The sequence below is a fragment of the Channa argus genome, chromosome 17 (assembly GCF_033026475.1).
Source record: "Channa argus isolate prfri chromosome 17, Channa argus male v1.0, whole genome shotgun sequence".
NCBI lineage: Eukaryota > Metazoa > Chordata > Actinopteri > Anabantiformes > Channidae > Channa > Channa argus.
Genome location: NC_090213.1, coordinates 306,388 through 331,924, shown reverse-complemented (window position 1 = coordinate 331,924; position 25,537 = coordinate 306,388). Strand labels below are relative to the sequence as shown.

Genomic DNA, 25,537 nt, shown 5'->3' with positions numbered 1-25,537 from the left:
GATTTTACTCCCTCTAATCTGAATGTGGTTGTTTTCATAGTTTCATTGGTTTATTAAATAAATTGTAGCACAGTAGTATTGTACTTAAACTGACTAAATGTTTTTTCATTTGTTTTACATTTTACTTCTAAATGAAGGAAACCTGCGCACTAAGCCTCACATGAGACACATGAGAGATTTTTGAAATTATTCTGTGTTTTTATTTGACCTGTTTAGTGTTGACTATTTCAAAATATTAATATACCAACTACTATAATCAGTGAATAATACCAATCAGTCCCAAAAATTTTGCAACATGCATCACAGTTTTTAGAAAAGCCATTGTGAAATCAAGCATTTTGGCTCAGAACAACTGCAAAAAGGTCTGCAAAGTCCTGGAGGGAATAAAAATGGGAAAAGGAAAAACAAAACAAAGGAAAATTAGTTTTCAGCTGACGATCAGGGACATTAACCTGGTGAAAAGCAGAGTTCATCAGATACAGTCAGACCAGTTTATGACTGAATCTATTTCAAAGGAAAACCCAGATTAAAAGTCACATGTGGTCTCTGATCTGAGGTCAGATTCAGGCTGAAAATACAACTCTGCTGCCCCCCAGTGGTCAAAGTCTCATTGATGCAGCTTTAAGGTTTTTTTTCTCCAATGTATTTGAAACCTAATTAAAACCTTCTCTACATGATAAAGTGTCATTCAGCGATTGAACAGGGTGCACCAGGTGGTGCTGTATGTCACACTTTCAACAATTATTAATTGTTTTTGTTTTATTGATTAAAATAATGGATATTTAGTTTTGCAGTTATTATTGAAACATGAGCTGAAGCTTTGGGATTATGAAGTGCACACATACACACACACAAACACACACACACACACACACACACACACACACACACACACACACACACACACACACACACACACACAGGCTTATTACGGTTGTTCTATTGTTCTCACAGAACCCTCTTCTTGCTTTGACCGGAACCTTAATAAAAAAAAAATCTTCTGTTCTACTTAATTTTTTTTTTTCTCCTGTTGAAACCTATACGCATGCGCAGAGCGCGAGACCGTGAAGCTGCAGCAACAGCAGTGCAGATAGAGCCAGACAGAGACGGAGATAGACCGAAACAGGGGACTGGGGACACTCTAATGAAGAGAACAGCTGTAAACAGCATCCGGCTGTGACCGTCTGAAAAGTTTTTGATCAGCGTCTTAAATCCAGTTTGAGGTGAGTTGAATTTTTTTTCCTCATGTTCAGAGTTTAAGGACAAACATATTAAAGTGTGTATATTTACTGAGGACGCTCAGAAAATGTCCTCTAGCTCTTTCTCACAAATTAAACAGCTTTTACAGTTCAGAATCTACACGGAAGTGCCTCTGTGGGTTCAGACACTTCAGGTCCTTTAAAAAAAGTAGAACCGAACTTGTGATCTGAATCCTTCCGAGTGAAAAAGAAGTCATTCTATCCAAAAGTCACGACAACTTACACTTCGTTACTTTTTCTTACTGCCCGAGGCGAGTGTTGTCATGCAAAACCTCGTTGGGAAATGGTGTAATTTAAAGCTTAGTGCTTCAGTGAAAAAACACATTTTTATTATAAAACAGTCAACTCGCACATGGGTCGAGCAGGTATCTTCCTGTAATTCGGATATTATCTCATACATGGAACAGCCTTTATTAGTCACAGATTTTAATTTTGGCCAGTTTTTCCTGACGCTTTCGCCACCAAAACACGCCCTAGTAGCGGCAGCGAGCCAGCGTTGACAAAGAGCAAAACATGTCTGAACTCTTCGCAGGTTTTTCTCTAATTATGAGCTGCTTGGAAAAACACATCAAACCGAAATGATCAGTAGGTAGTCCTGCTAAAAGTGAGCCCAAAAGGCAAATCTGGCTGCTGCTTGTGTCTTTGCCTTAAAACAAAAGAATCTTAAATTAGGGTATTTCTAAAGGGAGGTTACGTGTCAGAAGGTGATTAGAGTGGAGGAGAAGAAAAAGTAGCCTGTGAGGATTATTAGACCTGGAGTCTGGTGCACTGACTGTGGGTTAGTGATCTGACTTATGAAACCTGATCATTACTGACTGTTACTGCAGTAAATCCTCCAGACTTCACAGAGAAAACATCTGATTCTCAGAAAGTGGAATAAGGAAACAGCTACAGAGTAAAGTTCACAATAAAATTCAAATGAATTTGTAAATACAGTGTGTTTCTATGGTAACATGTTCAGATTGATTGACAGGCCACAGCTTTATCATGCTCAGACACGGCCTCATGGGGTCATTGTTTTAACTGGATTCTCTGTAACACACCTGTGTTTACTGTGTCAGCGAGACCTCATACTGGTTCACAGTGGACCATAGAGGACCAGTAGAGGTTTAGGATTTAGCACTGGTTTAGTGAAGACTGTGGAAGACCAGCACTGGTTTACACTGAAGTGCAGCTGGTAAAACAACATGGCCGACCTAATTTGAATAAAGTCAAATAGATATTTAAGGTAAACCATGTGTGTCTATGTGTCTTAGTTTACCTGACTGATCACATGATGCTGACCACACCCAGCTGTTAATATCAGGATGTGATTCCTCACTTGTGTACATATACAATATGTACACACATTGTATATGAATCCTACTGTAGAGAAAGTACCTGTGTCCTTGTGTACAGCTTTGACAAACAGACATTTAATGTTTTATTTTTAACCACACGTGTGTGTGTGTGTTTCCTGTGTTTGTGTTCATCAGTCAGTTGTCCATGTTCCTGTGTGTTTTTAACTGACCTACAGTGACATATGGTCCAGATTGTGATGGATTTTGATGGTTGTAGTAGAACTCGTTTTCTTCCAAAGAGCTTCAGTTTGTGACAGAAACCAGATTTTTGTCAAATATTGGACAAATTAAAAAAAAAAATTTTACATCTTCTAATTAATAATGACTGAGTCATTTTCTGATGATTGACTGATTGATCAGCTGTAGTAGGTCACAACAATGATATCTGTGCGTCACAGAATGGAAACAACTACCAGAGACAGGACAGTCAGACAGGTGAGAGTGTGCTTGTGCAGCAGAGATCTGGTGTCAGTGTGAGGTGGTCAATCTGGTTATTCTCTACTCAGACGGTTTCTGTTTGGCCCTCATCATCATTGTCGATGTGAACAAAAACACTGAGGGTTTCACTTTGTGAGTGAGTGTGTAAACAGAAATGTGAGACTCTCATTTCTGAATGTGAAGAAGCCGTGAAATAAAGCAGACTCATCCTCGTTCGTTCTGTACTGAAACTTCTAACTTTGATCTGATACTTTGACAACTCTATATGTTTGATTGAAGCCTGAAATGTTTGGCTGTTTAAATCTGACCAGGTCCACAGTGTCCTGCTCCAGCATGTCCACTGTCTGTCAGACTGTCGTTGTTCACAAGCACTTTAGTGTTGAGGTTCCTCATCTTCTATCTTCAAAAATGTTTAAAACCATCTAATGCACTCATCAGAGAAATTAGGACAGTTTAATAAGTTGGCCACTGGTTACTAAACAAAAGTTTTCCTTCCAGCTGTCTTTTTCCTTCAACTCAGTCTGGTCCTCTGCAGGCATCAGCTGAAGTCTGCAAGATGTGAGGATGATGATCATAAACCTTCACTGCTGAGGCTTTGAATTGCGTTTGTAATTAAACACACTCCTTTACACTCTCGTTGATTATTGATTATCTGTGTGTTTGTGTGCAGGTGTGATGCCTGAGGGATCTCTCAGCTCCTCTAATGACGTCTCCATGGGTGAAGGTAAGAAACTACCTGTGTTTCTGAGCTGATCAGGGAGCTAATGCTCTCACCAATGCCCTCTGAGCTTTAATGAATCTTCACGCTCAATTCACAATGAGCTCAGATTGGTTCTGATCCAGTATCTGGCTTCAGTTTGAGTTTGAGTTTAATTTAAGAGTCTGAGGGTTTGAGTCAGTGAGACCGATGAAGAAGTTAGTGAGAGCAGATTCCACCGGTAAGCAGGGAGATACTATGCATGAAACCAAGTGCTCCTTTTCCTTCCAGGACTATGTTACAGGACGATGCGTCGACATAATCAATTTAGTCATTTAACTTGCGTCAATGCTTCACAAGTAAGGAGGAAGATGACTGATCGACCGTGATCATCTATGGGAGAGCAAACAACATGGGGGTCTGCCAGCTCTGCCAGATGTATGAGTTTTTTTGCTGTTGAATTGCTAAATGTAGATTGCACCACATTCCTTTAACTTGAATGGAGCTAGTCTGCAAAAAACAGATCAGCAGACTGGACTAGTTTTTGTTTGGGAAATCAAGTCCCGCACTGCAGACTTTGTCATATTTGTTTGTTTAATGGAAAAATAATCAATAGATTTATTGACAAAACTATAATTAATTAATTGACAAAACCAAAATTATAACAATAGTTGTTATAATTGTTATAGCTGTCTTAGACATGTTTGTGTTCTGTAAGAAACTGAATATGGTCAGAGAAGAATTTATTGTTTTGTCTGTTAGAGACACAGCTCCAAACATGTGAGTGTGTGCGAGTGAGTGAGAGACAGATGGGTCTTTGTTTTGCTGTGTGTGTGTGTGTGTGTGTGTGTGTGTGTGTGTGTGTGTGTGTCCATCTGTCTCCTCTGTGGACGGCGGTGGAGGGAACCGGCCGTAACATCAGAACCGTCTCACAGGACAAAAGACGTCAGTGTCTCTGAGACGTCGTGTTTTCACTTTGTGATGAGGTGACATCATTTCCTGTTCCATGGTGAAAACCTCCCTTATCCACAGTCTGTACAGGTGTGCATAGGTGTAGTTGTGTTGTAGTCACACACAGATTCTCATCTCTTCACCTGGAATGAGCAGTTTCTCTTTAGCCTTTTTCACATATGAACATCAGAGAATATCTAGAGAATCAGGTCCAGATATTCTGTGGAGTTGCTCTTTCACACCTGTAGCACACATCGGGAGATAGTCCATGTCTCACATAGATTTTCTCACGTTGCTGGTCACTGGGTATAGTGTGTAGTATCCGGTACTACGGAGTTGCCTGGGTGAAATCCACATAACATCCGGGCCAAATGACTGGGACATTTGTATTCTCACATTCAGCCCTTCAGGATAATATCTGGATAAACTCTGGATTCCAGTGCATGTCTGACAGGGGCTTTTGTCTTCTGCTCACACGAGCAACATAAGGACAGTTTGACCTGCAGCTGCTCACAAACTGAAGCTGGTGCTGAGAAAAGTTGCAGTTTGTGCAGAAGCCCAGATCATAACAAAACCATAGATAAGTGATAAGGCTGTCCACATTGTGAAGCTGAATTTTAAAAAATAAATAAATAAAATTCAGTTTCTGGTTTAGCTGCAGACTTAAACCAGATCAGCCGCCTTTGGGTCAAACGTGAGTATTTGTTTCGGTTGTTTCCTCTCCAACAATGTGAAGGTGTAGTGAGTGAACGTGAACAACAGCTTGTTCCAAACCACATTCATACACCATAAGTTGTAAATAAATTCTACTTCCTGCATATAGATCAGATCAGATAATGGCTCAGGATGTACTAACAACGTGTTCATCTGCTTCTTACCAAAATAAAACAACACCTCACAGAAGCAGCAAATTCTATCAGTCAAGCTTTTAGTTCGATAGATGGAGCAGGACCTTTCAAACTAAAAGCACATCCTCCCTCTGTAAAGTGAAATCAGCTCAGGTAGTTTATTGAAAGAGAAACTGCTTTTGTTCACTCACTCATTCAAGTTTACAATCCTTCCCGCCCGCTGCAATCTGCCAACGAACGATGTCTGCTGGTCCCAGCACCGCACAGAAGACACCAAGCAAAACTGTTTAGCGCAATGATCCCACGATGGTGGAACGAGTTACCAAACTCTGCACGCTCAGCTGACTCTCTCCCAATCTTCAAATAACTGCTGAAAACAGAACTCTTCCGCATCTTCCTATGCACTTAAATCTCTTTAAAAAATTAATAATAAAATAAAATTCTTTCTTCTCTTTCTCGCACTTGCATCTCGTGAACTGTGAACACTTTTCTGATGGGACTTTGCTTTGATGTTTTCTCCTTGACTTAGATTTTTGCTGCCTTGTACCTCACTTGTAAGTCGCTTTGGATAAAAGCGTCTGCTAAATGACTAAATGTAAATGTAAACTGCAGTTTTCATTAGCAGCTGCTTCAATCATTGATCAGTCACTAGTTTATGTTGTTTCTGTCATTATTAAGTGAAGATCTTTGGTTTTTAAAGACATTACAGGGAAATTTTCTACTTTCTCGTTTTATAAAATAACCAACAAAGAAAAAAATGACTGAAAATGTAAACAAGTCTTTTCTGTTTGATCTTTTATGAACCTGGTTTTGAAAGAAAAAAGTTTCTGGTTTGTTGTTTTTGGTGGTTTAAAATGTAATATTAATACAAAACGCCATGTTCCATCACAGAATTATGAGATTGTTATTAAACGTTTAAGCAAGCACGCAGATAAATTCTCCTTCAGCTGAATTCTGCATCCTGTCACGCAGCAAACAGAGAAATTAATGAAGACACAAATGCAGATTATTGCAGCTGGCTGCCTGAGGTCAGTATGTGTCCAGTCCAGCAGGTGGCATCTCGCTCCTCTCAGCAACTCTAATTGGATCAAAGCTCATCCCACTGCTATTGGGGCTGCAGATGGATTCTGTCAGACCTGATCAGTCCTTGTCCCGGTCTCTCTGTCTCCTCTCTCTGCAGACCACAGGAGGTTTAAGGTAGGCTGGAACTTTACAGCTTCTGCTGAATGTTTTTACTGTAGCTGAGATATTTGACTTTTATTCGTATTGTAATGGGACACAGTCTGGTACTGATCCCAGGTTTCATCCATCTGCAGATTCCAGTGTCAGAACAGTGTGTTCATACCAGATTTTCAACAGAATGAGGGGTTTCAGGTTTTACTTTCAGGGAAAAATAGACTTTTGTTCTTCATAGGTCGCATTACTGCTAAGTTAGTAGTTTTGCATGAATCATAAGGAGGACTTTATGTGAGGAGAAGAGAATTTTCACAAGGATCATCAGCAAAAATGACTTTTAACAATTATGAAAGGCAACAAATCAAAATGCTTCTGAAGGTAAAGGAGTAAAACTTCCGAAGAATCAACTCAAACACAGTGAAGAGATTTCATTGGGACACAAGCTTTCACCGTGACATGTTGGACACTGTGCTTGTGGTGCAGTTGGCTTCACAGCCTGAGCTCATGGCTTCCTGTGACATCACACAGTTGAAGCTGAAGGTCAGAGATCACAGTGGAGAACAGGTGTCTGTGTTTCCAGTATCCGTTCAGATTAAATGTGTGTTCTGTCTGTTCTTGGATCCGTTTGACAGGGGTTGATCAGCTGATGGGGACAGAAGCAGCTAATTGGTTGTTGTTAGTTGTGAGGCATCATCTCCTCTGTGCTGGATTAACAGACAGATTTATCTTCGTTATCACGGATTAGACTCAGACCCTGAATAAAAGATACACTCACCAAACTTTATGATGAATGTTTTGTGCTGATATTAGTGAAAAGGCAATGCATGAGCTTAGTATTTTTTAATTTATGGTTTTTATAATGAGTTTACTGATTCTGGATGTTTTTGGATCCCATCTGTGTGGGGAAGTTTTTTCATGAGTTTAGTTTGCTATGTCTCCAGAAGATCACGTTGTCTCTCACTGCAGTACAGCTGCATCCAGTATATTCAGGGTTGTCTGTTGTTATCAGGCCTGTGAATCTTCAGAGCAGAGGGTGAATATAGTTAGTGTTTAAACAGGAGGCTCTGTCTGCAGGTTGATAACAGACGAGAGGATTGACGAGGGGTCAATCCTGTCAGATCAAGGCATTCGAGGCACGCAGGAATTCACCCCCCAAAGAGGACCTGCTGTGTTGTTGCCTGCTGTCAGTGTGACTCTAAATTTAATTTCCTGCGTGCAATCAACCAATCATGAGTCATCCATTTAAAATCCGATCTGATTTATCAATCCCCACATGGTACAGAAAATAAAGTAGCAGTCTCTGTTTGAATAATAAATCAGAGGCTGTAAAAAAGAAATACTATCTAAAGAGAGTTGACATTAAAGCATCAAACACAAAATTCTGCCGCTTCTGTCCTCCTCTGTCCCCTCTTCTCCCTCCATTCTCCCCCTCTATCAGCCCCCTGCTGCTGCTGTTTGTACTGCTCAATTCAAAGTTTCCTGAAGGTCAGAAAGGAAGTAAAAGGTCAGAGCTCTGCATGATGACAGCAGCAGCACAGAGGACAGTCCTGATCGTGGACCAGTGTCTGCTCCAGATTGACCTTAGAACATTTTTGTTATTAAAGACTGTATCATCATTAGGACGGTGACATGTGGTCCTCAGAGCTGATCCAGCAGGTCTGGATCTTTACCTGTCCCTCTGTTTCATGGACCCTCAGACTTTAGTGAATACTCACATTGTCCTGAGTGTCAGGGGGGCAGAACTGTCTTCTGTCCCCTGACTGTAAAGGAGTCAAAACAGGTTTTGAGTGGATGGTGTTTTCCTGCAGCGGGAGTCCAGCTGTTTATGTTTAAATGTCCCTTCTCCCTGACTCCTCCCTCAGCTGCTCCTCCTCCTCATCTTCTTCCTTCCCTTTGATGTGTTAAGTTGCAGTAGGAGTCTGTATGTGTTTTAGTTGTCTGAAGAACTGCAGGAGAACTCGGGGTTCTTTTAGTTTTCTTTTGCAAACTTTGTTGAACTGTGGGGGACGGATCAGAGTAGATGGGCTATCAGAAGAGCCTGTGGCGTGGTCTGGCCGGAGGAGGAGGAGGAGGAGATGTAACAGTGGTTCGGTGTTTGTGCTCAGAGGAGGAGGTTAGGATCTCCTTCAGGAGTGTTGGGGGGAATCGACGGCTCAGACAAGTCTTCATCCGCCGCTGGTTTGGTGAGAAAGACGTTCGTTGTAAACAGAATAATTCAAAGGTGGAGCCGAGTTATGAAGTGCTTAGCTTTTAAAATGAGATTCTGCTTATATAAAATTTATTTTACAATTTATTATCTCATTCAGTTTTTAAATATTTAGCTAGTTTCTCAGCTTTATTGAGTTTTCTGTCTTTTCTATCTCCCTGTGTTTGTCCCAGACTTTTGTGTTTATTAGTGAAGTGAATGCTGGGAGAAAAACTGCTGCAGTGGTCAAAGTTCATCAGTCTCTGTTTGAATGTAAACTTGAGCTCTGACTGGTCCAGAGTTCAGGAACCGACTTCCTGCTGGCTCAGTGAACGCCTTCACTGACGTCAGACTGGCAGGAAGCCAAACAGCTAACGGACTCTGTGTGTGTGTGTGTGTGTGTGTGTGTGTGTGTGTGTGTGCTTGTCCTTGTCCTGTTCATTCAAAATGCTTTATGTGGATCAGCTGTTTAAAGTGTGTAATTATACTGTGGGACATTAAACTCAGATTGAAACCTCATTCCTGTTCTGGAATTAATAAAGTTCTCCACAGTTTACAGACACTAATCATGCACATGACTGTCTTGCTGAGGCACAAAGGAATTGGGTGGCCAGTGTTTAATTCATTTTCTGACATCAACACTGGCTCTAAAATATACGTACAAGCCTTAAAGTTACAGGTAGTTACACAGATCGAATCTGTCAAACACTTTGTGTTTGTGTGCAGGAAGTACAGTTATTCAGGGTTCAGTTTGTTCCCTAAAGGACACTTTGACATGTGTCCAGGAGGTTTGATGTTGTGGTTTGTGGACAGCTGTTTTACCAGCTGAGCTCCAGCCCAGTCCCAGCGGTCATTTCTCAGAGGAACATGCTCTTTGTATGACAGATCAGCTCATCAATCATGTTACAGAGGAAGATATTTACACAAAAAAATCATCATCATAGAAAATACTTAGAATAAGTCTCTGACTCTGATCGCACCTCTCTTATTTTTCCAACAAGAAAAATCTCTGTATCTCTAGCTGATCACAAGCGTGTTCACATCCATTAAAAATGTCACTATTTACATTAACCAACCTGTCCGCCTGATGTTCATTGCCCATGTTGTTATGATCAACTAAATCAGACAGATCAGAGAGAAACCAGTTTGATGTTTACAACTTGAAACTGATAATTACAACAGCTAAGACATGCCTTGAATGCAACAGTAGTATGTTAGCTTGTTGTTAAGCTTGTTAAATTAGCATCTCTCCTGAAGTGCAGCTGAAGCTGGTGGTTGTGAGTTTAAGAAACAGGTTTTCTGTTGGGACCTGAAGTTTATCAGTGGCTTGTTTTCAGTCTGGATGATGGAGCCCTGTTGACTGCTGACGCTTGCTGTTCTCCTTGTATTTTGTGTCTCAGTTGGCGCCTCGGTGTCTCTGCTCTTCAGATATTTAGTTAGGCCGTCTGAGAAGTGGTTCACCGGTATGTTCACCAGCACCTCCAAACCACACAGCGACAATTTTGAGCAGAGCAATTTTGATTTCTTTTCTAAACGTATTTGATTCTTTTCATTGTAAAAGTAAATTAAAACCTGTTATTCCAAGTGGCCGCCAGGTGGGACCATAAAATAAAGATTTCCAGCATGCCCCACAAATCCAAACAGTCAAATCTAAACAAATCAATTGGTCTCAATTATGTGATCACGTGTGTTTAAAATGAATGACAGGAAAAACCCGCTGCTGGGATGTGATTGGCTGATTGGGCAGTGATGTCATACAATGGATGTAATTAAACCTGAATTTATGCCACATGTGGGTGTTGTTTTATCTCAGTGTGGTCTTTGGAGCCTCATGAGTCTCTTTCAGCATGAACTTTGTGTCTCTTGAGAGAAGACGGCAGCAGTTGGATTGGAACAAAAAGCTACAGACTGCTACATTGTTATGCTGTTGTCTGTACAGAAAGTCACAAATACTCACTTCCTGTAAGGCCCCATTAAAAAAAATGAAATGTCCTCCAATAATTCTTAAAAGGAGACTTTAAAATACAACATCACGTGAAAAATACATTTTTATTATTATATGTCACATATTCTAGAGTTCACATCTGTGCAGATGTTAATTTAAGAATCATTCTGAGATTCTTACAGACAGCAGAGCTGATTCTGACTTTTGCCTTCACTTACTTTAAATGTGCTTATAGTTCTTCTTTGGGTAGTACATGTACTTCCCATTGACTTCCCTCTATCAAAATATCTCTACTTCTGGCTAAAAACTGATGATGTCACTTGGAGGAACTTTCAGTTCAGATTATTTAATCTTGTGGCTCACACTATGAAGTTTGTAATCATAGTCAACCTGCTTTTCCAGTCCTCCAATAGATGACATCATCAATCCCAGCCCTGATTCTAGCTCTTCACCCAGACTGTGAAGGTCTGTGGGGTCACTCGCTTTTAATAAATGTTTTCACAGTTTGTGGAGGTCTTTATTAATCTCAGTGTTCACAGGATGTTTGAGGAGAACATTCTATCAATTCTGATCAACATACTCCAACCTGTTGACACTGAACCTTGCTCTTTATCTGCTGTACCGGTCCTGATAGAGTTAGGATCAGGGCGACTCTGCAGTTGAAGAAGTAGCTGTGATGGATTCCTGAAGTTAGGTGTTCTTTGGTTTAAAATGACCTGAAGTCCAGACGTTTAGGGATGATTCCGTGTCTGAATCTGAGTGGTAGTGAAAAGAGAAGGTTTGTCTAACTGACATCATCTGTTCAGTTATTTTCAGGGAGTTGTGTTTTCCAAGATAAAATAATAATATTGACTTTAATAATCTTACCCCCTCGCTGCAAGTCTCTAGTATCACTGTGTCGACATCCGACCGCTTCAGAAACAAAAACACACGCCTTAAGCCTCTTGTTGATAACATGAAGGTCCGATTATGCAGAAATAGGTCCTGAAAGTCAAACCCATCGATCATTATCAGAGTTTTATTGTGAAAGAGACTTCTGAGAGGTGTTCTTATTGTGGAAATTCTCACTTTTGTGTGTAGACAGATGTTGGAATGGGATCACAGCAGCACCTGATGGTTGACAGAGGAACTGCAGCTGCTAAGACAGCAACTCAGCTGTTTGTACCCTGATCCACAGATGCCATGTCATAAAGTCTGATGTTACTAGATGTTACAGACTCATCACTGATCGGCTCCATTCAGAAAACTTGTTTCTTTTTTGTCTGTTTTTTGTTGCTCCAACCTATCAATCCCCCTACCTCAGAATCCCACCGCCTGTCTACTACTTCCATCAGCAGCAATGAGCGTGCTCCGTCGGCCACTCCCTCCGACTCCTCCGACCTGCTGTCATCAGACCGCCGCCCACCGAGTCTGATCTCCACCCTGTCCTCAGGATCCACATCCTCCAGAGACGACCCCCCACCCCTGTCTTCCCAGACCTCTTATCCAGACATCGACATAAACGTGACCTCAACGGGTGGTACAGGAGACGGCAAGGGCTTGAGGCCACACCCCCACAGGAAGGGGCAGAGCTTTGTTCACAACAACAACAAGGAGGCAACACCAAGTCGAGCCTCCAGCCGACTGGTGCAGTCCCCATTCATCGCGAGCACCATGGCCCCCAACCCTCAGCTTACCTACCTTGACCGGGTCGTCATGGAGATCATTGAGACTGAGAGGATGTACGTCCGAGATCTGCGGATGATCGTAGAGGTGAGACCTCGTTGGGGGGGTTAACGTTTGTCACCTGTAACTTATGTATTTTCCCATTGTCTCAGCTGCACTAACATAATATCAGAAGGGTTTTTCTCATGACTAATTTTAGGCTTTTAAACTGAGCAGGCAACACTCTCTTGTAACATGAGACTAATAACTGCTGAAGATGAGTCTCTGTACACCTGATTACTGTAGATAATCCATGTATAAAACGTTATATATAATTTACATTAACATTGTCTACACTGTATGTAAGATCAGTCTGATTCTATTAGAATCAGCTTTTCTGTCACATTTCTCAGTGTAGATGAAATAAATTTATATAAATACATAAATCTAGTGGTCAGGTGATCAGATAGTAGCAGTGGTATGCTCTATATAATATAATAGAGATGTAAATACCAGGTAATAAAAGCTGAAATTCTGTGTTCAGCTGTGCAGTAAAACCACAGGATTTACATATACGTTTAGAGGATAAACTTTTCTGATTCTGTCCCACTTATAAACAAAACACACTGACCAGCATCAGGACAGTCTCATAGACGTCAATATAAATATAAAACTATTAAGTAGAAATATTTTATTGGGATCTAATCCTGTAAATGTTATGTTTGAACAGACTGAGCTTTAAATACGTGTGATGATTTAATTGATCTGTTTGTTCGGTAGCTTTTTAGCGTGAAACAGACTTTAAACCACATTCAGTGCTTGTTTCCTCTAATTAAAGCCTGCTTGTCACAGACTATTATTAACCAGTTAAGTCGTTGATCAGTGGATCAGCTGCTTACGTAACAGTGAGGATCAGATAAACCTGGACCCAGAGTGAGGACCTGGACCTGCAGCATCAGATAAATACTTTTTAAGCATAAAAAACACTGATGTTTGACAAGATGAATATTATGTTGGTATAATATTAATAAATAAAAACATATTTTCAACATATTTATTGTCAGTTTTACACTTTCAATTGAACTAAATAAAACAGTAACAAATAAATATTTAAATATTAAACACAAAGCTACCACATGTAATCAGAATAATTATGAATTCATTTAATTCAAGTAATTTATTATCATTTAATCTTGTGTTTTAAAACTAATTTAAAGTGAATTACTGATCCAAGAAGAAGTAATCATATCACTTTCAAATGATCAGTGATGTTGTTTGGCTGCCCCCTGCTGAACAAACAGATGTTACCCAACGAAAACTCATCAAATAATAATATCAAAGTTTAGTTATTATTAAGTTTATTTCATTCTATTCAATTATTTTATTTTGAAGTTAATTTTTCAAATATGTAATATTTGAAGGGAACTTTTTATACAAGTTAATTTCTCTTAACTTACAAATCATCAAGTTACAAATCATGTAAACTTATTTTCAAATATTTTATCTGTCCACAAGATTTTCACAGTAGTGTTGTGGAGTGTTAAGGTAATGTTGTGACACACACATACATACATACATACATACATACATACATCACCAACTTTAAGCTTCCTGAAGCAGTGAAAACTCAAAAGCTGTAGAATAAAGAAAACTGTAAAACTTTAAATTTCACTTTACATTTAGATTTACATTTAGTCATTTAGCAGACGCTTTTCATCCAAAGCGACTTACAAGTGAGGTACAAACAAAAGCAAAACCACTTTGATACTGGTTTATTCCCGCTCACCACCTCATTTACTCTCCTCCTTTCCTTCCTTCCTGCCTCTCCTTCCTCCTCTCTTCAGGACTACCTGGCCCACATCATCGATCAGGCTGATCTGTCAATTCGTCCTGAGACAGTTTGTGCTCTGTTTGGCAACATTGAGGACATTTACGAGTTCAACAGGTCAGAAAACCAAGAATTGTCAGTGACGAAGATTTTAATGATTTAATATTTGATTGTAAACCCAATGTTGATGTGTTGTTGTAAGGTTTCCTCATCGTTAGCTCTCGATGCTTCATGTTAGAGGGTGAGTTTGTTTCACAGGCCAAGACCGCCTGACTGCACTGCATGGAATGTGGAGTGGTTTGCGGTTTGCTGTGGTTCACTGGCAGAAACAAAGGAACACAAATGTCCTAATGGGAAAGTTCAGTGACGTTTGAATTATTTCTGAGAAATAATTAACAAGAAGTTTTAGTAAACCAAAAAACTCAAACAGTAAAAATAATCCAACAGCTACTAACTGTTTGACTGTTATTTCTAAATCCATTATCCAGCCACTATCTGATTGAAAAATTTCAGTTTTTTTCTCCACATTTTCACATTGAACTGTATTTTAAATTTGATTAGTTTTCCTTCCACATTGAATCGAAGTTTAAGTTAGTGATGAATAGAATTTATTGAAAACCTTTACCATCCTTACTGATTCAGTAAAAAAAAATCTGATAAATGTGATGTCAACTCATAAAATACTTTACTGTGTTTCTCTGTTATTACTGCTGTGATCGTTTCACTTTTTAATAAACAATCAGGAACATCAGTTTAACTCAGTAGCTGTTCTGGAGCTTTTGATGAAAATTTAACATCAACCTGATGAATTCAGAAACATATTAGTCACAGTGAAGAAGCTCACCGACAGTGGGGGTGTCATGAGGATGATGATGTTGTTGGTCATGGTGTTCATGGTCACGGTGTTTCCTCTTCGCAGTGATCTGCTTCAGGCCCTCGACCTTAGTGACAACGATCCTGTCGCCATCGCCAGGTGTTTCGTCATGAAGGTGAGAACGTTTTTTTTTCATCAGCAGGTCGAGTGTTTGCTTCACGATATGTAGAAACTGTTTCATTGTCTTCATCCTGAACAACATTCACAGGAGGTTGACATGTGATTTACGAGATGTGATTTTTCCAAAAGGGAAAAATTAGAGCAACCCTAATTTATAGCTGTTACAATTTTAAATAGTTATGAGACTTAATTAAACATAAATCCTTTTCTGATAATAACTAATTATTACCTGATATACAGTACATACAGGTGTGTTTTACAGATCATTGAATGCTTTTTCTAGTCTCCCTTTAAAAAAAAAAAAAAAGATGTTAATGATGTAATGAAACATTCAACTGACAATGATCATGTTTGATTTTACAGAATATTTAATAATCACAGAACTTTTTTCACTCACTGTGTTTGTCTCATTTTAGAGTGAGTACTTTGAGATCTACACACAGTACTGTACCAACTACCCAAAGTGAGTACTGACAGTGCTGTTGTTTCATCTGGCTGTTCTTGATTGTAACATCGTGTCACATCTTTGGTCACTTATCACTGAATTGTAGTTATTCGCATTTAACAAACAACTCTTTATTTTATTTTTTATTAGTCTGAATAACTTGAGTAACTGTTTTAAACCTTTTCCCCCTTATTCTACCTCTGATTACCAGTATTTACACCTTTTCTACTTGTTCACATCCTTTTTCCACCATTTTCCCACCTTCTGCAGTTCAGTGGCAGCTCTGACTGAGTGCATGAGGAACAAATCTCTGGCTAAGTTTTTCCGTGACCGTCAGGGATCACTGAAGCGTTCGCTGCCTCTAGGTTCATACCTTCTCAAACCTGTTCAGAGGATCCTAAAATACCACCTGCTGCTCCAGGTATGACACTAACACACCTGGCGTTCCAGTTCTAAAGATATTAAAACATCTAGGACCAAATAATTTCATTTTACAGGAATAGGTGTGCACAGAGAAGAAAGTGTCTTTAAATCTTTAATAAACTGTAGTCTAGTGTGTAGCACCACATCTGTATCTTCACATTCTGCATTTTAAAAATAAGTCTCATGCTTCAGTTCTATTATGTGTATGGGTAATAGATGGTTCTCTAGAATAAATCACATTAAGCTTGAGGTTTATGCAGAAATAAATGAAGAATATTAAATGTAAGTTTGCACACACCAGAAATTTTAATTGAATGCATAGATAACTTCTGAAGCTTCTTCATGCCACTCACCCAACCAGTCGAGGCAGATGGCCGTCCACCCTGAGCCTGGTTCTGCTGGAGGTTTCTTCCGTTAAAGGGAGTTTTTCCTCTCCACTGTTGCCTATGGCTTGCTCCAGGGGGAATTGTTGGGTTCTCTCTATACATCTTTATAGCCTTGACCTTATTCTGTAAAGTGCCCTGAGATGACTTTGTTGTGAATGCTATATAAATAAAGTTGAATTGATTTGAATTTATTTCTGTGTTTGTGTAGGAGATTGCAAAGCACTTTGACCCAGAGGAGCAGGGCTATGAGGTGGTGGAGGAGGCCATCTACACCATGACAGGAGTGGCATGGTACATCAATGACATGAAGAGGAAACATGAGCACGCCGTCAGACTGCAGGTCACTAGCTGCACACACTTATTTTAATGTCTGGGCAGAAAGTTCTACCCACGGTGCAGAGCAGCAACTACACTACTGTATATTATATAGAGTATATATTGTAAACATTATAATGTTTTCTTCATTAGTTGACATCACACTTCATCATGATTAGTGAAAAAAACAAAATGTTTTTATGCTCATTTCCACATTTGGCTGTTCTGATGATGTTAGCAACCACAGTCAGAGGTCAGTAGCTTTGTGATTAAGGGTGGTTAGGAACATTTCTTACGAACTGATTTTATTATGCAGTTAAGGTTACTTAGTTTTAGGGCTGTGGTGACTAGTTATGTGGAGTTGCACTGGGTTCCAATCTTTAACACTGGTTACACAACAAACCCTCCTTTGTTTTGTGTGTCTTCTGCAGGAGGTTCAGTCTCTGCTGCTGAACTGGAAGGGACCTGACCTCACCACGTACGGAGAATTAGTTCTGGAAGGAACCTTCAAAGTTCACCGAGCCAAAAATGAGAGGACGCTCTTCCTGTTTGACCGCATGCTGCTCATCACCAAACGCCGTGGAGAGCACTTCGTCTACAAGGCCCACATCTCTGTGAGAAACATACCAAAGCAAACTGTTACAGCTGCGGGTTTCTGTTTTCTTCATCCTGGAATCAGATTTAATTTCTGTGTTTTCAGTGCTCCACCCTGATGCTGATTGAAAGCTCCAAAGACTCTCTGAGCTTCAGTGTCACTCATTACAAACACCCCAAGCAGCCTCACACTGTCCAGGTGAGACCTTCACCTGCTAACAGGAAGTGTTTCTCCAGAGACAAAGGAAGTGGAAACTGAGTTATCTGCATGTTTCTGTCTGTTTTCTTGACTTGTGTTGCTTAGCCAGAAAAACTGATTGAGGTCAAACATCTTTTTGAAAGAGAAATTCAGACTCACAACAAGTGTCGAGTATATACAGTATCTTTATATTACATAAAACTACAGTTGACTATATATTTGTTTCAGGCAAAGACGGTGGAGGAGAAGAAGCTTTGGGCTCATCACATTAAACGCCTCATTCTGGAAAACCACCAGGCTGTCATCCCACAGAAGGTTGGAATCCAGTCCTCCCAGTACAAATACCAGTAAGATGAAGGAATAGCTGCAGTAGAAGCAGGACTTTGATGTTTGTCTTCTTTGTTTCAGGCAAAAGAGGCCATTTTAGAAATGGATTCGATATGTGAGTAAAAGAGTTTGTAGTTTTAGTTAAAAAACATAATTAAAATCAACAAAAGTAATTTGCTGTTGTCAGAATTTAAAGCTTCTTAAATGGGTTTTTACTAAAACACATATTTAACAGTGGATCAGATTCAGATTTTTTTCTATATGCAGATCCTCCCAGGTATCATTACAGTCCCGACCGACTGAAGAGAACGATGATCTCTCAGTCTGAAGAGTCGCATCGCAACGCTCGAAAGGGACGACGACTGTCTGGTAAACAAACACACAACAAACTGAACGTCTGCTGCTGATTTCTGCTTACTTTCATATTTAACTGTCTGTCATCTTTTCTTCTCAGAAGCCACCAAAAAAATCCTGGAGGGCAGCAAAGGTAAAAGGTTTTTAAGTGTAGCTTAATAACTGACTCAGTCCAACGTAAACTGCACCGACAGTTAGTTACTCTGAATCCTCTTCTCCTAGTCTGCTGGGTATTTTCAAAAACTCCAACACAAATCCTACCACATTTCACTCAAATACCAAAGTACAACTGTATCATTTGTAGAACACTCCAATGACAGAAAAATCTGACAAAATAAACAAAGGTTTGATTTGAATTGTTTGGTCAACAGAGGTGTTACAGTGTTCACATTCAGAATCAGTCGATGTGTTCAGCTTATATATCTGACTTCTAATCCAGTTACTGTATTCATTGTATCTGTTACCGTGACGACTTGACCATCACAAACTGATGCTGAAGTGACAGAAACAGGAACTGATGTGTTTAACCATGTTTGCTCTTCTTCTTCTGCTGCTGCTGATTTGCCTGTTGAACGGTCAGACGTCACCAAGGTAAGAAACAAACTGCGTCTCTTTGATTGTGTCTTATTAGTTCTTCCATCAGCAAAGATTCTTCATTATTCAGAACATGTTTCTTTTGGTGGGTTTATTTTACCGGGACTGATCCAGGTTTTCCAAGTATTCCAGATTAAACAGCTGGTGGCCCCTAGGGCAAATACTATGTGTTATAGGGCCTTTAATGACCCCCACTATACACAACAACTTACAATAACTTTTCTGTGTGTGTCTGTATCTTGGAGGTAAATTGATTAAACACAACTTTTATTAAGTGTGTGTACTGTGGAGGTCAAAAGAAGTTTATTCGTTTTTCTTCTTCAGTTTGGGAGTAAATGTGAAGGATTTTAATGTTTAGGTTCAAAAATTTGGTTCTTGATGTTGGATAGAAACAGGGAAGCACTGCGTCACAACATCAGGTCATGTTGTGCTGGAGCTTCTTAAACATACTTGCAGGTAACTGGATGATATAGAAAGTGCAGATAGTAAAAGTTGAGGAGCAGGGGGCTGCAGCTGAACAGAGACAGAAGTATAAAACAGCAGCTGGATCAGCTGTGCGTGACGTCCTGCAGCTCTCAGACAGTGAGGGGGTGTTGCCACATGAGAGGTGCCCTCTGCAGACCACCATCAGCAGCAGCACACTGGGATCCAGGTTGGACGAGGCTGAGGTCGACCTTCCTACTGAGGAAGATGAGGAGGAGGATGGGCAGGGCTGCAGGAAAGACTTACTGGAGCGAATGGTCTGCAGCGAGGAAGAGCAGGATTTGAGGAGTTTGTCTCCAATTCAGCTTCATCAGACTGAGGACAGCGAGACAGAGGAGGCTGTGCTGGAGAATGAACAGGTAGACGACTTCACCAGCTCGATGCTGGCTGCCATCTCCTGCTGGCACCTCAGGGTTCAGGCCTTTCTTTCCTCCATGGGGACGGTGAGGTTTTCTGCTGCCAGCTCAGGCTTCTTATTCCCCAACATGGCCTCAACTTGCCCTCCACCCTATGTAACACATGGATAACATGCCCCCCTCCACCCTGCTTTGCTCAGCGATACCTTACCTCCAGCTGCTGCTTGGGAGCTCTCAGCTCTCTGCTGCATGACCTTCACTTGTGGAACTAACCCCTAAACCACAGCAGGGACAGGGACAGAGAACTAGAAATGTCCACTAAGCTTAGCACAAAGGCGGAAATGTGACTATGTGGAGAAGATGACTAATAACTTTCCAAAATGCTCAACAGTTCCTTTAATGTTTCAAACAATTTTACACGTTGGCCTTTTTGCTTTTATTGAAGGTTCTTCAGCCTTTTCTTTGATTTATCTTCTCCGTGCCCACACAACACGAACATCTGCAGGTTGTGTTTAGCTATCAGCCAAATGTTTGCTGCTGCCTCTCAGTGGTTTTTGCTGGTGTGGTTTCTATTTTCTATTATTTCCATTTTTGGTTTCAGGGTCTGATGCTTTAGTTTGTTTGTGTTGTCAATCTGCTGCTCAGGAGTTGTTGTGTTTTTTTTTTTCTTCTTACTTACATTAGTTTAAGGTGATTTGTTGTTTAACCTGTAATAAAGGAGCAGTTTGTTTAAGCTCAATCCATCTCTAAGATTCTTTTCACAATAAAGGTGAAAGGAATTTATTTTGTAAAACTCAGAACTTTAAGACTTTACATTTGAAAAAAAAAACTTTCTGGTTTCCTGTGTCATTCTTAGAAATTATCAAGGAAATAAAAAAACTAAATTTTTATTGAACAGTTTCTAAGAATAACACTGATCCAGTCATATTGCAGTTTATTTATTGTTTTAGGCCTTGACTTGATGATGTAAAACCTTCAAACACTTTTAAATTTCTTGAAGGTTTATTGACATCTGGTTCTGTTGTTGAAGGAAGCAGATGTAGGCAGTGCCTGTGACAAAGAAAATGGACGACTTCCTGAAGAAAAACAGCTGGGAAGAACTAAACTAATATCTGAGCAGGTAAATTAAAATGCATGATTCACAGGTTTGGACTTCTACTGTTTGATTTTGACAGTTATTGTCCATTCCATCAGACATGCTTCCTTTATGCAGTCATCAATATGAATGAAGCTCCATTGAGATCAGTTTAAAAAATCAGTTAGAAAAAGTGTTGTCTTTGTCACCGCAGCAGCTCATAGCTTAGTTTTGTGCTTATCTGTAAAATATACTAAACACTGTGGTGTCCTTTTACCGAAACAACTGCCTTGTCCATGGACAGACTAGTTTTGTAGGACCTGTGTCTGTGGTCACTCTGGGCATTAAACCAGACCGGAGACCAGATTGCTAGTTATAAGCTTTACATGTCAGTTAGTTGGTTTGCTCCTTTTCATAAGTTTTGAGCTTTTAAACCTCGGTACGTGTCCTCTGTCTCCACACTAGACATTTTCTTTCTCATAGTTAATAATGAAGACCATGTAGGGCAATATTGGAGCCATTTACATTGATTCAAACTGAAAATTGCTCTAAAAGAATTATCCCAGCTCTAAATTTTTGTCCTTCTTTTCCAGCCCTTTATAGATAATGTGCCTCAAGCGATGATGCTTGTAGCATCTGTAGAAACAGAAAACCCTAAACTTGAACCCTCTGCTGACCTGAGCCCTCACGGGATTTTAGTATCTCCTGAAAGGTCATTAGAACTGATTCCTGAAGGAGATCCAGAACCCACAGAGGAACCATCCTTAGCCACACCAGATTCAGATGCAAAGACCTTGAGCAGTGCAGAATCCTCTGAAGATGAGGAGAAGGAGGAAACAGAGCAGGACCGTGAAGCTACCAGCATCCTTCCTCCTTCTGTTCTGGACAAAGCCAGCGTCATCGCCCAGCACTTTAACAACAGTATCAAACGAGGTAGTGTGGCTCAGGATGATTCTGACTGTGCTTCACCGCGGTTACCCAGCCGGACCAACAGCAGCCTGAGCCTCAGCGCTGAATACACCGACCGACCTGTGCGACTCAACAGTATCTGCTCTGATTCAGCAGAGAACTTTGGCACAACAGATTTGACCCTGCTTTCTCCTCGGGAAGACAGCCTCTTTGATGCCAATCGGGGCATTCGGCGGAGGAGGGATTCCACCTTATCCAAGCAGGACCAGCTGCTCATTGGAAAAATCAAGAATTACTATGAGAATGCCGGGAACCAGGATGCCATCTTCTCCCTCCAACGTAGAGAGAGCCTGACATACATCCCAACTGGTCTGGTCAGGAGCTCTGTCAGCAGATTTAACGGCATTCCCAATAACAAAAGTGTCCAAGCAAATCCCTTCAATCTTGACCCTTCTTCACTGGTGTCACATCCAACTTTACTCAGTGATAGCAAGTGTCACACTATCTGTAGTGACTCTTTGAGCACTTTGAAGTCAGATCAGCGAAGCCAAGATTCAGAAGATTCAAGAGAAAGGCTCAGATCCAGATCTCAAAGCTTGAAGGATAATTTGTCTGAGGATGAAGAGTTCAGACCTTCATCAGAAATGATCAAGGTCTGGCAAGCGATGGAACGAGAGATCAATGGAGCCCAGAGTGAAGACAGAGGGCGACCCAAAGAATCTTTGAGAAACTCCAAAGCAAACAATGTAAGCCCAACAAAGACCCTGAACAAGAACGATGACCGAACAAGTGGAGCGTCGGATCTCAGCACCATAACAGAGGAATCCACGAGTCCTTCACCCCTTAAGCCCAAATCTTCTGGAGTGAGTCGAACAGGAAGTCTGAAAGACACCCTAAAGGTGTTCGGGGAAGAGGCAGTTGTTCCAGTTCCTCGGGTTGCTCAGCTTAGAACAGAGGCCGAAAGGGATAGACCCTGTGATACTTGTAACCAAATAGACGAAGACAAGACGAAGAGCAAAGTCCTTCATCTGGCTCGTCAGTACAGCCAGCGAATCAAAACAACCATTCCAGTGGTCCGACAGAGAAATCAGGGAATCCTGCTCAACAAAATGACCTTACCCTGTGTGGTGGAGGAGAAGGAGCGTTCAGGTACAGTAAGGTCCTCTTTAACTTCAGGTTTTTGTCTTTGCTTGTTCTACATTAATATTTTTTCACCTTCCTCAATAATGAACAGGTAAACGGGTAAGAATGAGTAGAAATCACATTTTAAAATGAAGATGATTGGATTGAGGATCTGTTTTTATCAGTTGTCAAAAAAAGCGAAGCATGACAAAGTCAGACCAGTTATGGAAAATAAGTTCTCAAAGTTTTACAAGTTTTTACATTTCTACAGTTATGTTTTAAATTTATGACTGGTTTTATGTTTTACAGGTAAACCTAAACTGACTCTGCCACTTGTTTCTCATAACAAGCCAACCTCTTTACCGCTGAGCCCCATAGAGCACAACCGGTCACCAACTGGTGGACTCAGAGCCCCAGGCTTCCCAGGTCTGGCCCGGTCCCACAGCCCACTCAGTCCTTCTCCTCCGTTCGAGGGATTCAACTGGCCTGATGTCAGAGAACTCCGCTCCAAATACTCAGACCACGGTCAATCCCAGAAGCGTCCTGTCACCCGAAGTCGCTCCACCTCAGATCAGGTGTTTGATGGAGGTCTGAGAAGGCACTCTAGCTACTCCTCCAGCCTCCACCTCACTGCTCCTTCATACAAGACCCACAGCAGCCAAGACATCAGCCGGGAGGAACGCAGCATACGGCTCCATCGAGCCAATTCTCTGGATGCTCGGCTGAGCGGAGCCCAAAGAACTGAGCTGCAGAACATCCAAGACCAGGTTGCTAAGAGTAACTATGAGGGTTACTTTGTCTCAGCTGAGGCACCGCTATCAAATGATCCAGAACATAGGATCATAGTGGTAGAGAAGCTTCTAGACCCTGATCCTGCAGAAACAACCAAAAATGAAGGAGATGGGGACAGCAACTATGTTCAGATTCGTTCACCAACCAGCAGGGAGAAGATCTCCATCATGGCCGTCATCGACCGCTGCCGGGCCTATCAGGAATCCGATGAGTATAAACAAAGGGAGGAAACAAAGTCTAAAAGTGAGCCAGACAAGACATCAGCAACCTCCACCGATCAGGACAAGTCCCAGAAAACCAGGTCAAACTCTGGACAGAAGACGGAGGCCGGTCAGCAGAACACCGTGAAAAACCTCAGAGAAAAGTTCCAGAACCTGAGCTGAAGAAACTGAACCATTAAATTTGTTATTATTCAACCTGGAGAGATACAAATAAAACTCAGGTTGTTGAACTGTTTTACAGCAGACAATAATTACCATCTTAACATGACAATTTCGGTTTTATTTCAAGAGAAAATCAAAATTATTTTTAAATTTTCTAATTTATTATGAATTGAGTAGAAAAACTGTCAGCTCCTTGAGCCGTGATCATGATGGTGTCTGAATGTAAAGTTAATGAAATAATAAAACAAACAGCATTTTCATGAATAAATATTTCCCCTTCCCAGCTGTGCAGTACCAGTCCAAGCCCGGTAGAAATTGGGGAGGGTCAGGAAGGGCGTTTGGCATAAAAACTGCACTCACAGGATAAGCCGAAAGGAATAAAAACGGAAAAAAATTGTTCATGAATACAGGATCATATGTACAGTATATATACAAATTTACTATGATTTTAAGAAAACATCGCTATATTTACAACCTTCCCCACTGAGAGTTTGTATAAAAATATCTAGAAACATGTAAATATCTTTATAAAATTTTAGCTACAGATGATCAGAATATGTTAGGAGCATTTGTTAAAGCACTTTTTGTACAGGATGTTTTCAGATTTTATGGAATCGTCATATACCAACGGTCAGTCTTTTGTCTTTTTTTAACCACTAAACTTTGTCTGCTGACTTATTTTAGTCCAACTAACTGAATTCACAGCTACTATTTGGATGTTAAACCAGGAGTCCAACATTTACAGAAATCCTCATTTCCTGTTTTTTTTTTTTCAGATGGTTCATCTGTGCATCCAGTTAGCCTTGCTTAGCTTAGCACAAAGCCAACAAAAATTCAGTTGATCTGATTTTTACGCGTTTTTTTTTTTTTTTTTGCTTTTTTATATTTTCCAGAAACAAAAGTGTAAAAACCAAATAAAATTCTAATGGACCAATTACAGCTTTAGCAGCATTTAGCACTGAAGACACTTAACAAACTGCAGCCAGTAAACGTGTTCTGCTTACACTGTAAACAGCTGAACACAGACTCTTCACAAGTTCCAAATGTTGGACTGTTCCTTTTAGTCATCTGAATGTGGCTTCAGCCAATCAGAGAATCATATGAAGGAACCTGCTGCACTCTGAGAAAGTAAACAGTTGCGGATTAATTTTCCCTCAAACGTGTTTTAATATTTTTCCTTCATAATTAAAATACAGCAACACTTTTCGTTTTTGTGCCTTTCAATTTTCTAAATGTCAAACTTTGTTCATTTATGTCCATGTGAATCAGAATTTGTTCTCCAAACACCTCAGTGAGCAGCTTTTCATGCACTTAAACCTGTGACATTTCTGTGACTTGTCATCAGTCGACCACTGTTCCCACTCACTCTCTTAATTTATTTGATGCAAATAGAAACTCAAACCCTGTATTTCTATGGTCACATCTCATGTGTACAAACATTTGACCTGAGATCACATTAAACCACATGTACCAGA

General features: G+C 40.4%; 1 protein-coding gene across 7 annotated transcripts; it reads left to right on the top strand.

Moving 5' to 3' along the window:
- The first annotated feature begins 1,077 nt into the window (after positions 1 to 1,077).
- Positions 1,078 to 25,537, top strand: plekhg3 (pleckstrin homology and RhoGEF domain containing G3). 7 transcript variants are annotated; one of them, XM_067481190.1, is made up of 19 exons: positions 1,078 to 1,223; positions 3,708 to 3,761; positions 12,143 to 12,591; positions 14,328 to 14,428; positions 15,231 to 15,300; positions 15,722 to 15,768; positions 16,021 to 16,171; positions 16,768 to 16,899; positions 17,306 to 17,488; positions 17,575 to 17,667; positions 17,896 to 17,982; positions 18,076 to 18,109; positions 18,262 to 18,363; positions 18,449 to 18,481; positions 18,848 to 18,939; positions 19,515 to 19,868; positions 20,812 to 20,901; positions 21,450 to 22,914; positions 23,197 to 25,537. In XM_067481190.1, exons 2-19 carry the CDS (start codon positions 3,713 to 3,715, stop codon positions 24,060 to 24,062), a joined length of 4,398 nt encoding a protein of 1,465 aa, XP_067337291.1. In that variant the 5' UTR covers positions 1,078 to 1,223; positions 3,708 to 3,712; the 3' UTR covers positions 24,063 to 25,537. The 7 variants fall into 7 exon arrangements, with proteins under 7 accessions (XP_067337291.1, XP_067337292.1, XP_067337288.1 ...); XM_067481191.1 differs by lacking the exon at positions 1,078 to 1,223 and adding an exon at positions 3,534 to 3,595; XM_067481187.1 differs by lacking the exons at positions 1,078 to 1,223; positions 3,708 to 3,761 and adding an exon at positions 7,609 to 8,892.

Bases quoted from the DNA above. Each gene is read 5' to 3' on its own strand.
- plekhg3 (XM_067481187.1), top strand. From the start codon at position 8,730: ATGGGCTATCAGAAGAGCCTGTGGCGTGGTCTGGCCGGAGGAGGAGGA. The intron at 14,429-15,230 runs GTCAGAAAACCA...TCCTCTTCGCAG, and splicing joins GACATTTACGAGTTCAACAG to TGATCTGCTTCAGGCCCTCG. The intron at 19,869-20,811 runs GTGAGGTTTTCT...CTGTTGTTGAAG, and splicing joins TTCTTTCCTCCATGGGGACG to GAAGCAGATGTAGGCAGTGC.